Source organism: Cyanistes caeruleus, chromosome 3, assembly GCF_971803275.1.
Source record: "Cyanistes caeruleus chromosome 3, bCyaCae1.hap1.1, whole genome shotgun sequence".
Taxonomy (NCBI): Eukaryota; Metazoa; Chordata; class Aves; order Passeriformes; family Paridae; genus Cyanistes; species Cyanistes caeruleus.
Window position 1 is genome coordinate 102,125,100 of NC_141703.1, and position 13,853 is coordinate 102,138,952.

General features: G+C 42.4%; 1 protein-coding gene across 2 annotated transcripts in view; it reads left to right on the forward strand.

Annotated features, from left to right (window-relative positions):
* UVRAG (UV radiation resistance associated) overlaps positions 1-5,990 on the forward strand; it is a 97,843-nt gene extending 91,853 nt beyond the window's left edge. For both annotated transcript variants that reach the window (XM_023943973.2, XM_086883407.1), the window contains exon 15: positions 2,337-5,990. In XM_023943973.2, the coding sequence (XP_023799741.1) occupies positions 2,337-3,039 (703 nt within the window). In that variant the 3' untranslated portion in view covers positions 3,040-5,990. The remainder of the gene's footprint in view (positions 1-2,336) is intronic.
* Positions 5,991-13,853: the final 7,863 nt, after the last annotated feature.

Genomic DNA, 13,853 nt, shown 5'->3' on the forward strand with positions numbered 1-13,853 from the left:
TGTCCCTAAGTGCCACATCCACACATCTGCAATAAGTGGCCCTTGAGTTTGAAAAGAAGCTCCTGTGGGAATGGTGTCCACCCCATCTTCTTTGCATACTCACTCTTTTAAATGCTAATGGCCAACTGATTTGTCAGATATGTCCAAACTTAAAAACAAATAATATACAGCTTATTCTAGAGCTGCAAAAACTTAAAACTCTCTTGCCTGGAGGCTCCTTTTTGTACTCCTCCAGGCTTGAATCAGACTTGAGCTGCTCTTAACAAAAAGAATACTCCCAGCCTGTGCTCTGAGCTCAGTTCTGTAATGAACAGGGAAGAAGGAAGTCAAATTCTGTTGCATGGAGCCACTGGCTGGCCTTCTTTCTGTAGCTCAGGGTGGGACATGCATCATGCCACATCTCTTTGGTAACACATGCAAATCACCTTGTTATACACTGTCCTTCCCAAATAAGAGAGAGATAATTCAGCTCTGAAACATGGGTGTATCTAGGATGGGAAAGGCAGCAAAACCTTACATCTCTTGCACTGAAAAGTACCACCTACTTCTTTGCAAATTGTCCTATAATTTGGGTAGTGATCTGTATATTCAGCTATCACTTGTCCTGAGCAATTAGTTCACATAAAAATGGGATGATGTGACCTTTTACATAGTGAAGTGTCTTGAATATCTGTGTTTGTGAATATTTGCATATCTTGGAATTTGGGTAAATTCCTAGAACTTGTCATTTAACTATAAGATAAACAGAATCTCATCAAATAAGTAATACAGAGTATTCCTTTATTTTTCCAAATGAAGGCAGAAAGCACTAAACTGAGGGAAGGGATGCCAGATCATCCCTAGTATATATTTGCAGTGCAAATTGCCCAAGTACAGTCACAAGTCTCCTGCTGCAGATTCTTTTGTTTGTTATATTACATCATTCTGAAAATAAGTGGTTGATGGTGTAGGGGTTGGTTGAAAGACAAAGCTGTAAAGGCTTTGTGGAGCTTGCTTTCAAGAGGTCTGAAACAGCTGTTGAAATCTAAGAAGAAAGTTGATATTTTTGCTGCTGCCTTCATGTGTGGCCTTTACCTCTCTACTTCACTGTCTCCAACTGTGTATTCTGAAAAACAGCTTCTCCTTAAGGTGATTTTAGGGTTTTGTGGAAGAGACAGAAGCCCTACAGATGCATTTAGGGACAGCCTGGGAGGAGGTAATATGAGAATGGAAATTCAACAGCAGTAGCACTACTCACTGCCCTCCCATGGAGACTGTTACTCTTCACAGAGGGACTTGTTGCAATCGACTTCATTCTATTTATAAAGGGGAGCAAAACAAGAAAATTCATGTGCAAAAGGATCTGCACTAGGCACTACTCATAGCTGCTGTTTCCAGACAAAACTCAAAATGTATCAGGCCTTAAGCAGAAGTTGCTTTTAAATGGAGTTCATGAAGGAGTTTCATACTGACAGTGGTTGACTCCTAGAGTTGTATATTCAGCACATCAATAATAGCTGGGAATTTCACTATTTTTTTAATTTGGAAGGAAAATTAACCAGCTGCTTATGTTTATGTACAGCATACTATTTGCATATTAGGGTGGTGATTATAGTTGGGTAAGTATTGAGCTGATGAAGGAAAATTCTCATACCCAACATGACATAAAGTGGATTTTCCAAATTACAGAGCTTGAGACAGTGCAAGTGTCTTGTGGAACTGTATTAAACAGTAAATTAGACTTGTAAATTAGGCTTGATTGGTTCATGTTCCTTAAGAAATAGAGGTTGGCATTTGTCCAAAAAGTTTTGGAATGACTGACACAGAAAAGCAGAAGATCTGGCAAGAATAACCCTCTGCAAATGGTGAAGTTGGTGTGTTTTTTCTCCTTTGTGCAGCTGTCAGGGAAGTCCACTGTTGGATTCTTTGCTCATAGAGGATTCAGCCATTAATACTCACTTTTGAAGAGTTTATGATGACCCAGTACAGGCCATAAATACGTAAATATATGGTTGATAGTAATATTTCATAAAGTGCAGTTTGGTCCTATAAAATGGTGTTAACAGTATGAATTAGGATAATGTGATGATTTCTTGGGTGGTTGGCTTGCCAAACCACAGAGCTGTGTAAATGTTCCTATACAGCCTCACTGTTTTTCAGTATAGCTGTCCTCTGGAGCGTCTTCTGTGGTTGATATGGCACTAAACCTGATAGTGCTTTAGCACTTTGGCATACAAGTCATTGGTCAAACAGAGCCTAGAATTGCGGTAAAACAATTGTTTCAGCCTTTGGTTAAACATCTGTATTGCTCATGAGCATGCCTGATGGGTGTGACCTATTCTTTCCTTCTTTTGTAGTGACCGACACCATACATCCAGTGCAATTCCTGTTCCAAAGAGACAGAGCTCTAGCTTTGGCAGATTGGATATTGGCTTTTCCAGTGGGCTTCCTTCTCCAGATAAAGGACTCCGAAAACGAGCCAGCACAGGAAATGAGAGACTACAGTACAAAACTCCTTCTCCTAGTTACAGCTCTGCTTTAACACAGCCTGTTGCTGTCACAGCCCATGTTGGAGAGCTGGATAAAAAACCCGGACCCATATGTTCTTCCTTGGACACCTCTATGGACTCCTCCAAAAGAAATACCAAGAAAGGCCAGGACTTGTGCAGTAGTTTAAATGGAGAAAATGGAAGCTTAAACAATACCCAAGACGGGCAGGAATCTTTCCTAGGACATTCTAGTGCAACAAATGGGGCATTTCTGCCTGGTGAGTGCTCTGGCACCATGAGCAACAAACAGCCCTGTGAGTTTCAGCCTGCACTCAACCCCGTGCTTTGCTGCACTGTGGAGCAGGCAGAGGAGATCATGGGTATGGAAGCAACAGGGTTCAGCACAGGAGATCAGCTGGAAGACTTTAACTCCATCCCAGTGGAACACGCTGTAGCAGTTGAGTGTGATGAACAAGTCCTAGGGGAGTTTGAGGAGTTCTCTCGAAGGATCTGTGCACTGAATGAGAACATGTCCAGCTTCCGCAGACCTCGTAAAAGTTCGGACAAGTGAGCTCGGACAGGGATTTAATAGCAGACATTGAGGTGAAATCAGTGATCTGGAATAGAAATAAAATTGCACTTATTCTTTATATTAATTATAAAAATAAAAAAAGCTAAAGCTGTTCCTATGGTGTTAGACAAATGGACTTGAGCACAATAACACAAGATCATGGTGTATTCACAGCCCAGGTAAATTTTCATTCCACTTTAAGTCCTTTTATGTCCAGTATTTATGATCTGTTGGAGGTTTTGTGGGTTTCTTTTCTTGGGCATTGGAATCCATTTTTAAAGGCTTTCCTGAAAACAACTTCTAGTGCTGATCAGCACCTTCTATGAATGTTTGTTAAGTTCTTAATTATTATTTAGAGTTAAATTAATTTTAATCTTTTCAGAAGGAAAAAAACCTTTAATTTAAAATACTTTTTTGATGTCTTTACATTGTCCCATGTACATGTACTGTGTTTGCTTGAACAATGTAGTCAGTATTAAGAGAAATACCATATATTTGTTACAATTGGACAACTTTATTTTGGCTGTGCTCTGTAGCCTTTGAAGTTCTAGTTTGCACTGAGGACTCTTCACTTGGTGGTGTGAACTTGCCAGAGAATGAGCATCTGTGTGATTTTTGCAGTTTCCTTGCATCTGGTTAATCAGAGGTGATATTTGGGGTTTTTTTCACTCCTCCTTTCCTCCATACTTGCTTTTCCTACCAGTGGAAGCCTTGAGGAGTAAATCACCTCTAAGGTTCTGTGTAATAATTTCATCCTGACCAATCCCCAGGGATTAGGTTGGGCACAGATCTCATTAGTAGAGACTTAATGAACCCAGAACAAAAGTGGGGTTCAGCTGCTACCCTCCAGGGTGTGCAGTGGGGACAGTGTGCTCTGAGATATTTCAGACATCTTCCAAAAAACCCAGACTGGGAATGAAGCACTTTGGAATTAAGTGAATGTGTGGAATTGCTTCACCCTCTTTAAAAAGGAGGCACTTAAAATTAGTCATCTGATTTTTTATTTTTTTTTTTTTCTTTTAACCATCTATACTTTGAGGGAAGAAACTTCCAGTGGTTTGCTGGAGGTAGAGTTTGCTGTTGGGTAGGTTACCACTGCCACATGTGTTCAGCTGCACTAATGGGAAAGCAATTTGCAGCCTGCTCTGTGATTCCTGGTATGTGTTTCAGTTTGGATTTCATTGCTTTCACTCTCGCTTTCTATATTCTATACCCAAGAATCTGGGCTCAGCTGTGAGCTCTGAAATATAAAAGTATATAGCAGAATAAAAATACTTCATCATGCCTGGCTTTTTTTTCTCTCCCTGGTTTATGTTTTCTTTTGAACCCACCACCTAGTCTAGTCTAGTTTCCTAACTTCACCATAAGGCTAGCTGAAATTAACTTTTTTAAAATACAGATATGTATAATCTCAGCTTTCTGTTGTCAAAACAAAATGTGTTTGTGAGAACCAGTATACATAATAGCACTGTTCTAGAATATGCATTTTTCCAGGTAACGCCTTAATGATTGTAGTAAAACTATATTCACATTCCTTCAGTTAGCTTTTAATGGTTGTGTCTGCAGTTGAGTGGTTGGATCAAGCCTCTCTGCAGTGATTTGTTGGCTTTGGTTTGTCCCAGGATGATGTGCTAGATGGGAGCACCTGGAGATCTTGAGACACTGAACATGATTTCAGGTGCAAAGTTGGACACATCCATGAGTGTCTTCTCCAAATGAGTTCCTCTGTACCAACCTCACGAAAACTTCCCCAAAGGAGGTGTTGCAGCAGCTCAAAGCACTGCCATCATCTTTGGGAAGGAATAGGTAGGAAGCTCTTGTTGTGCTTTGGCCTAGAGAGGAAGAAAGGAACACCTGAAAGAACAGCACTTTGTAGTGATGAGCATAAGATAATCTGTCCTGGGCCCTCTACCATCTTCTGATACCAGTATAATTTCAGGTGCAATTCAGTAACTTTAGGTCATTTTTGCACCTTGTGCGCACTCAAGGCAGCACAGGCCTGTTTGTACACACACTTGTATTCCTGTGTAACAGAAAAGCATTAGCTTGTGTGTGATGGTGACTTTTCAAAGCAACCCAAAGAGTAGTTGTGAAGTCACTGTTTCATAGGTGAACATGAAGCGTCTCAGTGCAATTGAGCAACATGTGAAATTAGGTTTGTACTGCATCAGTGGGACTTTTTTTTTTTTCATTAGTTGTTTATTTCTCAGGTTGCACAAACCAAATGAAGTCTAGTTCTCCTCCCCAATGTTGTGTTGCTGTTCCTATTTAACCCCTGTAATTATTAATGTGTCAAACACTACAGTTGATCTTTGCATCTGTTGCACAAAGCTGCTCAGATGGGCTTTCTATGGATGTATCTTTAGTTAGCCTTAAATGATTCCTGTGTTTCTCTTCCACTTCTGCCACCTTCCATGTAGCAGGTGGTGTGAGGTGGGACAGCATCACGGGGCTGATGAAGCATTGACCACACCTTGTGGCTGTGAGGAAGGAGGTTGTACAGATGGCATAGCTTTCTCCTTTTGGTGTTTATGTTTATTCAGCCCCTGTAAATTACATTGGAAATAGTGCAGTGGAAGAGAAATGAACAGGAGGTTTGAGGGTGAGATAATGGATCAAGTGTGCTTTCAGTTTTCAAGAGCCTTTCAGTTCCTGCACAGCTGTGGCCATTAAAAGTCTACAACTGTCTTTAAATGGAGAAAGCATTTCATTGCAATTTCAACCTAATTCATTAGAAATCCTTAAGGTTTTTGAGCATATTAGTTTTGGAAGATCAGATCCCACTATATTTTTATAGCGAGCACAACAGCATTGGTTTATCCTTGCTTGACCAGGTATTTAAAATAAGCAAGACCAGAATATCCCAGAGTAAATGACACATTAAAGCTGTGTTGGCAATTGCAGGAAAGCTCATCTGTCTTTATAAAATAAAACTGATTTGTATCTCTCAACTTGTATGTCTTCCTCAGTGGCTTCTTTGTGTTGGTTTTCTTTAAGAGCCTGGTTTAAACCCCAGTGCCCTTCCCAGCCTCAAAACTCCTTTGCTCATTGTTCATCAAATCTATATTGCTTCAAATGTGAATGTTTGGGCAATAAGATTTGCCTGAAGAACTTACTGCTTTGATGGCTCCAAATCCAGTTTCAGGAGGACTGGTACTGCAATTCTTTTTCATGCTTCTCCCCAAAAGATGGCCTGCAGCTAGAAAAATAGCTCCAGCCTGTGTTGGGGCTGTGATTAAGCTGGATTAATAGACATTTATGGATAGTGGAAATACTGTGTTCCTGCAACAGGGAAGCATTGCTACTCATCCAGCACCTTCTGTGATCCCAGATAATAATCAACATATGTCTGCCCAAAATGCTGATGTGCATCTTGAACAGGAGTCTGCTGCATGAGTCTTTGCAGGAGTCTGTCCACACCTCATGAGTCTCTGGTGGGAAACTGAAATGTGAAGAGCTACAGGGACTCTCCAGGCATCATTAGATTTTTGGGGTGTTTGTTTGTGTTTTTTTTGTTTTGTTTTCCTTCTACCCAGTCTGTCTGCCAGCAGAGAGTAAAAACCCAAGGCATCATCTGTACAGGTCAGGAGCTGAAGTGGGAAGATGCAGAAGTTTTATTTAACCTATTTTACAGTGTTGAACAGCATTACTGAAATACAATTGCATGAAAGTGAATAAGGAGTGGAAAGAATAAGATGAAGGTGCTGCTGGAAGAGTGGGCTTAATCTAGATAAGCCTTGGGCTCTTCTGTGCCTCATTCTGTCACTTTTCAAATGGCCAGAGAGGGTCTCCTTGCTGTCTGGATTTTGACCTTTTGCAGGTGGAAACGTTTGCATGTGTTCTGTCTGCTCTGAAATGGTCTGGCATAGCTGGTATCTCTGGGCAGCCATGAGCACCTCCAGTCTGCAGGCAAGCTGTTCTTAATCCCAGGTGAAAAAATGTTTTCCAGAGGAAAAAACATTATCTAATCAAATATTTTAGTTGCTCATTATTTTAATAACACTTTATTTTGTATATGGTAGAATGCAACATTGATTTACAATTTTTCATTAATTAGTATGAAAGCTTTTTTGCCCTAAATAACTGGGAAATGTCAGCTCTGCTGCTGCTCAGTTTAGTGGTGAATGTATTGCACTGACTGGCTCAACATTTAATCTGCAGGACTCTTCAATCTTACTTTTAATAGACTCATAGAACAGGTTTAGAAGACACCTTCAACATTACCCAGTTCCATCTCCTGCCATGGGACAGACACCTCCCACTAGACATTGTTGCTCAGACCAACCTGGTCTTGAATGCTTCCAGGGATGGGGCAACCCCAGCTTTCCTGGGAAACCTGTGCCAGGGCCTCAGCACCCTCACAGGGAAGGATTTTTTTCCCAATATTCCATCTAACAACCTCTGACAGTGGGAAGCCATTCACCCTGGCCCTGTAATTCCAGGCCCTTGTTCAAAGTTCCTCTCCAGCTCTTTTGGAACCACTTAGGCACTGGCAGGGGCTCTAAGGTCTTCCTAGAGCCTTCTCCAGACTGAAGAATACTATTTCTCTTGTTTTTTCTCATGGTGGAGCTGCTTTAGCCCTTAGAGCATCTTTTGGTGATGGTGCTTGAACTGTGAGCTGAGCCTGGACTTCCATGAGTTCATCTGGCCAGCTGCCTTATGTAGTGTGTTTCTTATGTCTCTGTTAAAAGGAGTTTGCAAATCCGGTGGTATAGTCTTGTCTCGGGTGTTAAGTGAAACCATGGATGAGAACCAACTGGCAACTCAAATTGAACTGCCATAGCATACTTATGTTTACACAAAGCAGACGTACAAACATAGAACACTCCTACCTGCCTCAAAATTTCATACAAAATGTGTTTATTTTTAAAATACAGCAATAAGGTAGTTCGGTCAGTTAAGCTGCACAAAAAGCTGTAAACCTTGAACATGCAGAGTTGGTACACATAGAAAACCTGCCAGCCCAGCCACTGTGCTGCTGCCAGGCATGAAGGTGTGAGATTGCACCTTGTGGACAGGGCAGGCAAAGGAACTCCTGCTCTTGGGGGGGACATTTCTTGATCTGAAGAGTAGAAACACTTCTCTTCCTTGCTGATGGGCTGTTCCTCCTCCAGCACAGGTTGTGTTGTGTGCTCAGGTAGGACACCTTCAGTTCTGTGCAAGAGAAGGATTAAAGCAATTGTATGTTCGTTTTCTGCAATCTGGGAACACCTCCTTTAAACCCCTCTTGGCAGGCTGAAAGTTACCTGGAATTCTCTAAAAGCATTCCCTATTTCTGTTACATTTGTAACCACAAAAAAAAAATTATACGTTTTGGAAAGAGATTGCCAATTTCACATATTTTTCAGATGGCCTTCAAAGACAAGTGCCCTATGGATTCTATACGGGGTCTCCACCTATTCATGTGTGTCCATCTCCCTTCATCCTGTGTGGGTGTTGGTCTGTCCTCTCAGGGAATGAGTGATAAGACAAGAGAAAAGCGCCTCAAGATGTGCCACAGGAGATTTAAATTGGATATCATGGAAACTTTTTCCCAAAAGATGGTTGTTGGTCAGCCCCAGCACAGGCTGCCCAAGACAGTTGTGGAGTTCCCATTCCTGGAGGGGTTTAACAAATGTGTAGATGTGGCATTTGGGGACATGGGTTAGTTATTGGTGGCCTTGGCAGAACTGGGGGAACAATTTGATGTTTGACTTGATGATCATGGAGACCTTTTCCAACCTTAATGATTCTGTGATTCTATGTCTGTTCAGAGTATTGACTTGGGCAGCTAAAACTTCTTGAAACGGCAGCATCTTCTCATTTAATTCCCTGGTGAGTTTAAGCACATTCAACCATGTTCCTGCTGCACATTTTTACCACCTACTTCATTTTGTTTTAACATCTCACCTTTGGATTTCATCTTCCTCATCTACCAGATGGACACCTCCTTTCACAGATCACTTTTCTTGGAATTTGAGCACTGATACAAGGCAAGCGCAGGTCCCAAAGTGCATGCTGTGGCAACACTCTTTACCTTTGCCTCCAAGTGTGCCTTTAATAACTTTTTCCCCTGAGCGAGCAGGAAATGTTCTCATGCTGGAGTAAGTGGAAGGCTCTGGCTGGCTTGGCTCAGTGTTTTTATAGTGATAACTTTGTCAATAACACATAGTGTGACAACAAAAAGCAGTTTGGTATCCTATTGTCCATGGATGAGGCTTGCTAAATTGGGGTAGGATTTATCCTGGGTGAGAATTCCAAGATGTTGTCAGCTTTGCTGGGAACTTAAAGGGCCAAAGAGGGAAGCTTTAATCTCCCTGATGTCAGCCTGATATCAGGTGCTGGAGTGTGTGGGTTCGCTCTGTGCAGCAAAGCTTCCAGCCTTAATGAAAAGTGTTGCTGCCTTGAACAGAGTTTGTCAAGCTGGGGAGCAGTGGGGTAGAGGAAGATTTTTCATGCTCTTTGGCTAAGCATCTTGATTGAAACCTGTGCCTCAGCTGTCATTTTTAGCATAAGATAAACAAGCAAAACAGACACCATTGATCCTTCTCTACCTGCCAAGACAAATGAGTCCCAAAACTTTTTATCATTTTCATTATAAGCCTGTCCAGCCCCAGAACAGGCTGCCCAGGGCAGTAGTCCCCATCCCAGGAGAGATTTGAAAGCTATGTGGATATGGCATTTGGTAACAAGGTTAAGTGGTGGGTTTTGCAGCGCTGGAGGAGTAGTTGGAGTCAATAGTGATCTTTTCTGACCTAAATGATTCTGTGAACTACCTTCTTCCCTGACAAAACCACCATGAAATGCTTGTGGTTTTAGTTTGACTTAATATCCCTCACTTTAATTTTGGTGCTAGTGTAGTTAGTGAAAGTAGAGCAAATTAGAGGCTCTGGAATCTGAATCACGCAAACAGTCACTTGTACAGAGAAGGAAGAGCATGAATTCTCCAAGGGCATGGGCAAATGCTTCCAGCCTAAGCTGTTTCCAGTGATTGGAAGCCAGAAGGAAGAGTGGACAAAGGATGGAGATGACCAGCTCCTCCTGCTGCTGAGTGTTTGCAGGGAAGAAAAGAGGCTGCAAGTGCCCTGCAAATAGCATTCCTAAGCAGAAAGTCACAGGGGTGTGTGGCCATGGTCTGCCAGATGATTGCATGTGTTCATGTGCAAGGCAGAGGAAATTCAGTGCTCCCTTGAAGCAAATAAATACCTGATCTTACCCAGATTCACCATAATCAGGTTAGAGAATTATGGGGTAGAGTTATGAATAAAGATTTATGATTATTTTATTTAATTTTTTTCTAAGACTTCCGTCCCACAACCTTTGGTTGGAGGAACCAAACTTCACCTTCCTTTTCTCAAAGTATTTTCTCCATCCAGCTAACTATAAAATGTTGTAGAGTCTCTGTGAGAAGAATTTAGGTGGAAACCTCAGGATATGTGACATTAATTAGGGAGAACATCAGGAATAATAACATTAGCACCTACTGAATAGAAATTTCAGCAAAACCATGTATTTAGAGATGGTGTGTATTTGGACAGCACTCTCAGGCCCTTGATTGGACCTGATGATCTTTGTGGGCCCCATCCAGCTCAGGGTATCCTATGATTTGCATTGGATTTTTCTCATCAAGCTTGAAATGATTTTAAAATCTGGCACAGGGCTTGTACCTGAGATTTCAGCTTCCTCTCAGCATCCCCCTGGTAGGATACCTTTTCCTGCCCTGTGTGATGGTGTTACCCCTCTGTGGATGCCAGCCTGTGCTTCCTGCACTGCATAATACCCTGTGGGTGCTGCTGTGTGGGTGCAGTGAGTAACGGGTGGCAGAAGGGAATCAACTCTCACTTCCAAGTGCTTAGGATGAAGCATAAGAAATGGAGGTCCCCAGTTTTCCAGTCCAGTCTCCCTGTTTCTGTATAAATCCAGGTTGATGCAGGAGTGTGGATGAAATCCCAGCCACAAGCTGTCAGCAGCCCTTGAACAGGTAATTCCTGCAGCATTGTGGCAGCGTGCCTGGAAAGGAAGACGTGTTATCCCTCTTGTCCCTGTCCACCTCTGCTCTAGCATACCATTATGCTCTGGATTAATTCTTTTGTACCTTTAGCACAAGGGGTGGGATCTTGTCTTCACCTGTGTCTGGGAGGATGGGAATCGTGATTGCAGCTGGGACTTTAGGCTCCCAGAATTACACAAATTACTGTGATTTAGATGTGTACCAATAGAGGAATTTAGCCTCCCAACACACCTGAACACTCCAGAACTCTTTAGGCAGCCTCTAATGAAGCCTCCTCAGCCAAGGAAATCCTAGGCAAATCCTAGGAAGGGTGGTGGGGAGAGGATGAGGGGGCTCATCTCCAAGATATACTAGGTTTGTTCAGTCTTAGCTGTTATATTTGCACAGGAAAAAATACAAATCAAGCCTGTGCTTGTCTATATCTGTCCAATTTCACTCTGGAGTTCCTGACAGATGACCCCAGGGTCCAGCTGCATTCTCTCAGTGTTTATTTTTGACATTGTAATCCAAATTGACGTTCAGTGCTTGAATATACAATAAGTTCATTACAGCTAAAACCTCCAGCTCAGGGATTTCCTGTTGGTAAGTCTCAAAAAAAAATCAGGATTCCCAGTGGTATCAGGCTGAAAACGTTTACAGATAAAATTCAAGTTAGCAAGTTATGCCAAAATGGTTTTGGAGCCAAAGTGTAACTATATTTTTAGCTCACTCCAGTGGTGCCTATACTTCCTTGTCCTATCTTACCTCTTCCTGCCTGGGATTGGAGGTGGAGGCGCCTGCCCTGCGTAGCTCCTGAATAGGGTTTTGGTGTTGCTCTCAAGGGGAGCTCATTAAATTGTAGCAGATTAATCCACATCCTATGGCTAAGCACATTTTTGCAACTTACAGTTTTCTCTTGTCTCTCTTTCTAATGAGCAGGAGAAAAATCTGCACAGCATTTTACCCAGTCACTGTGTGATCACCCTGATAAACAAACATCACAGGCAGATAATATTTCAGATATCCCAATTATCTCCAGGAGTGGAAATAATTCAATCTTTCCATGTCTATATGAGGGTTGCAACATGATGGGGTTACTACTTGAGCTCTTGACCTGCTGGTTAATAAGCTGTTATGATGAGGCGTGAATTCAGCCTTGGACTGGTCCATGCCCATCTGGCACATGGACAGCAGCTCTTTTGCTTCCAGCTTCTCCCCTTGATGGAGCTAATACCTTATAAAAACAGATGCAGCTCTCTTCATCCAATGGATCTCAGCTGGAATTTGAAGCTGGCTTTCTAATAAGAGGAAGGTAAAACATTCATTGCTGTGTCCCAAACAGGAAATGTGAAGTAGCTCTGTGTGGGGTTGAGGCATAGGAGAGGAGCCGAGAGGTTCCCCAGAACAGGTGATGCCAGTCAGAGGTATTGTTATAAAAAAGAGATGCATCACTTATGAAGCATTAACAACATCTAAGGAGAACAGGAAAGGTCTCATTTCTACTCACCCACCACCACGTGATGAGAAGAAATGCATGGCCACACAGAAAATGTGCAATTGGTGTATTTTAGGAAAAAAAATCAGAACTGTAGGAGTAGGGAATATTAGAGAAGATGATCCAAAGGGACTGTAATTCCTGATACTGGAGAGTGTGAGAACAAAGACATGGAATCATAAGATGGTTTGGGTTGGAAAGGACCTTAAAGCTTATCTCATTCTATCCCCATGCCATAGGCAGAGACCCTTCCACTAGAACAGTTTGTTTCAAGCCCTGTCTAATCTGGCCTTGAACACTTCCAGGCATGGAGCAGCCACAGCTTCTTGTTCAGCCTTTGCCAGGGCCAGGGAATAATTTATGATGATAGAATCTGGGTAAACAAGAATGGAAGGACCAGCTTTGAACCTGAGGTTGCCCAGGGTTTTTTTGTCAAGAGAGTTTCAAATATCTCCAAAGGTGGAGATTTCCTAACTCTGTTCCACTGTTTGACTAGTTTCATGAGGAAAATGTTTCCTAATCAGATTTCCTTCTCTTCTCACTTGGATTGTTAACTCTTTTCCTATCACTGAGCATCTCCCATGAGAGCTTGTCCCTCTCTCATCTCTACACCATCCCAGAGTTGCAGACAGTAATAAATCTTTGCCTGAGCCTGTCCCTATGTGCCCTGAGCTTCAGTTCCAACCAGCTTGGTGGCTTGGCTGTATTCTCTTGCCATTTACCTGGTACTGGGGAGCCCAAACTGGTCCCAGTGCCCTGTTTGCCAAGTGTCAAATGGAGAGAAGGAATCACTTCCCTGGTCCTGCTGATTCCACTCCTGCCACCACCACCCACAACATGGTTTGTCTTCATTGTCCCAGCTTCTTTCCCTGAAAGCTGTTCTCCAGCCCAGCAGACTCCAGGCTGTAGACACCCTGAGAGATGTCCTGTCCTGTCTCAGCATCTGAGGCTGATCTACTCTGGCTCCTGATCTCCTTTCCAGCTCCGTGTTTTTGTTCATCCAAGTCACGTGTATCCTTAATGCCCAAAGAATTCAATAAAAAAACTTGGGAAAAGGTTCCTGTTCCTTCCTCCCTCTGTGGTTTTAAAATTTTATGCATCTTAAACCCAAGTAATTTGCTTTTCACTGGAATTGTAGCATCCTGTATGGCTTCTGTGAGAAGACTATGTTATAAAAGTAGGATTATCACTTGCAGGAGCAGCACAAGAACAAACCTGGTAACATATCCTTCTACAGCATGGGACCTGCATGGAGAATCAGCCATGAGTTCTTAACTACCAAACCTGGAAACAATTCCTTGCTGTATCCTCCTGCCTGCTGCTCTTGGTAGCTTTTTCTTGTGACAAATG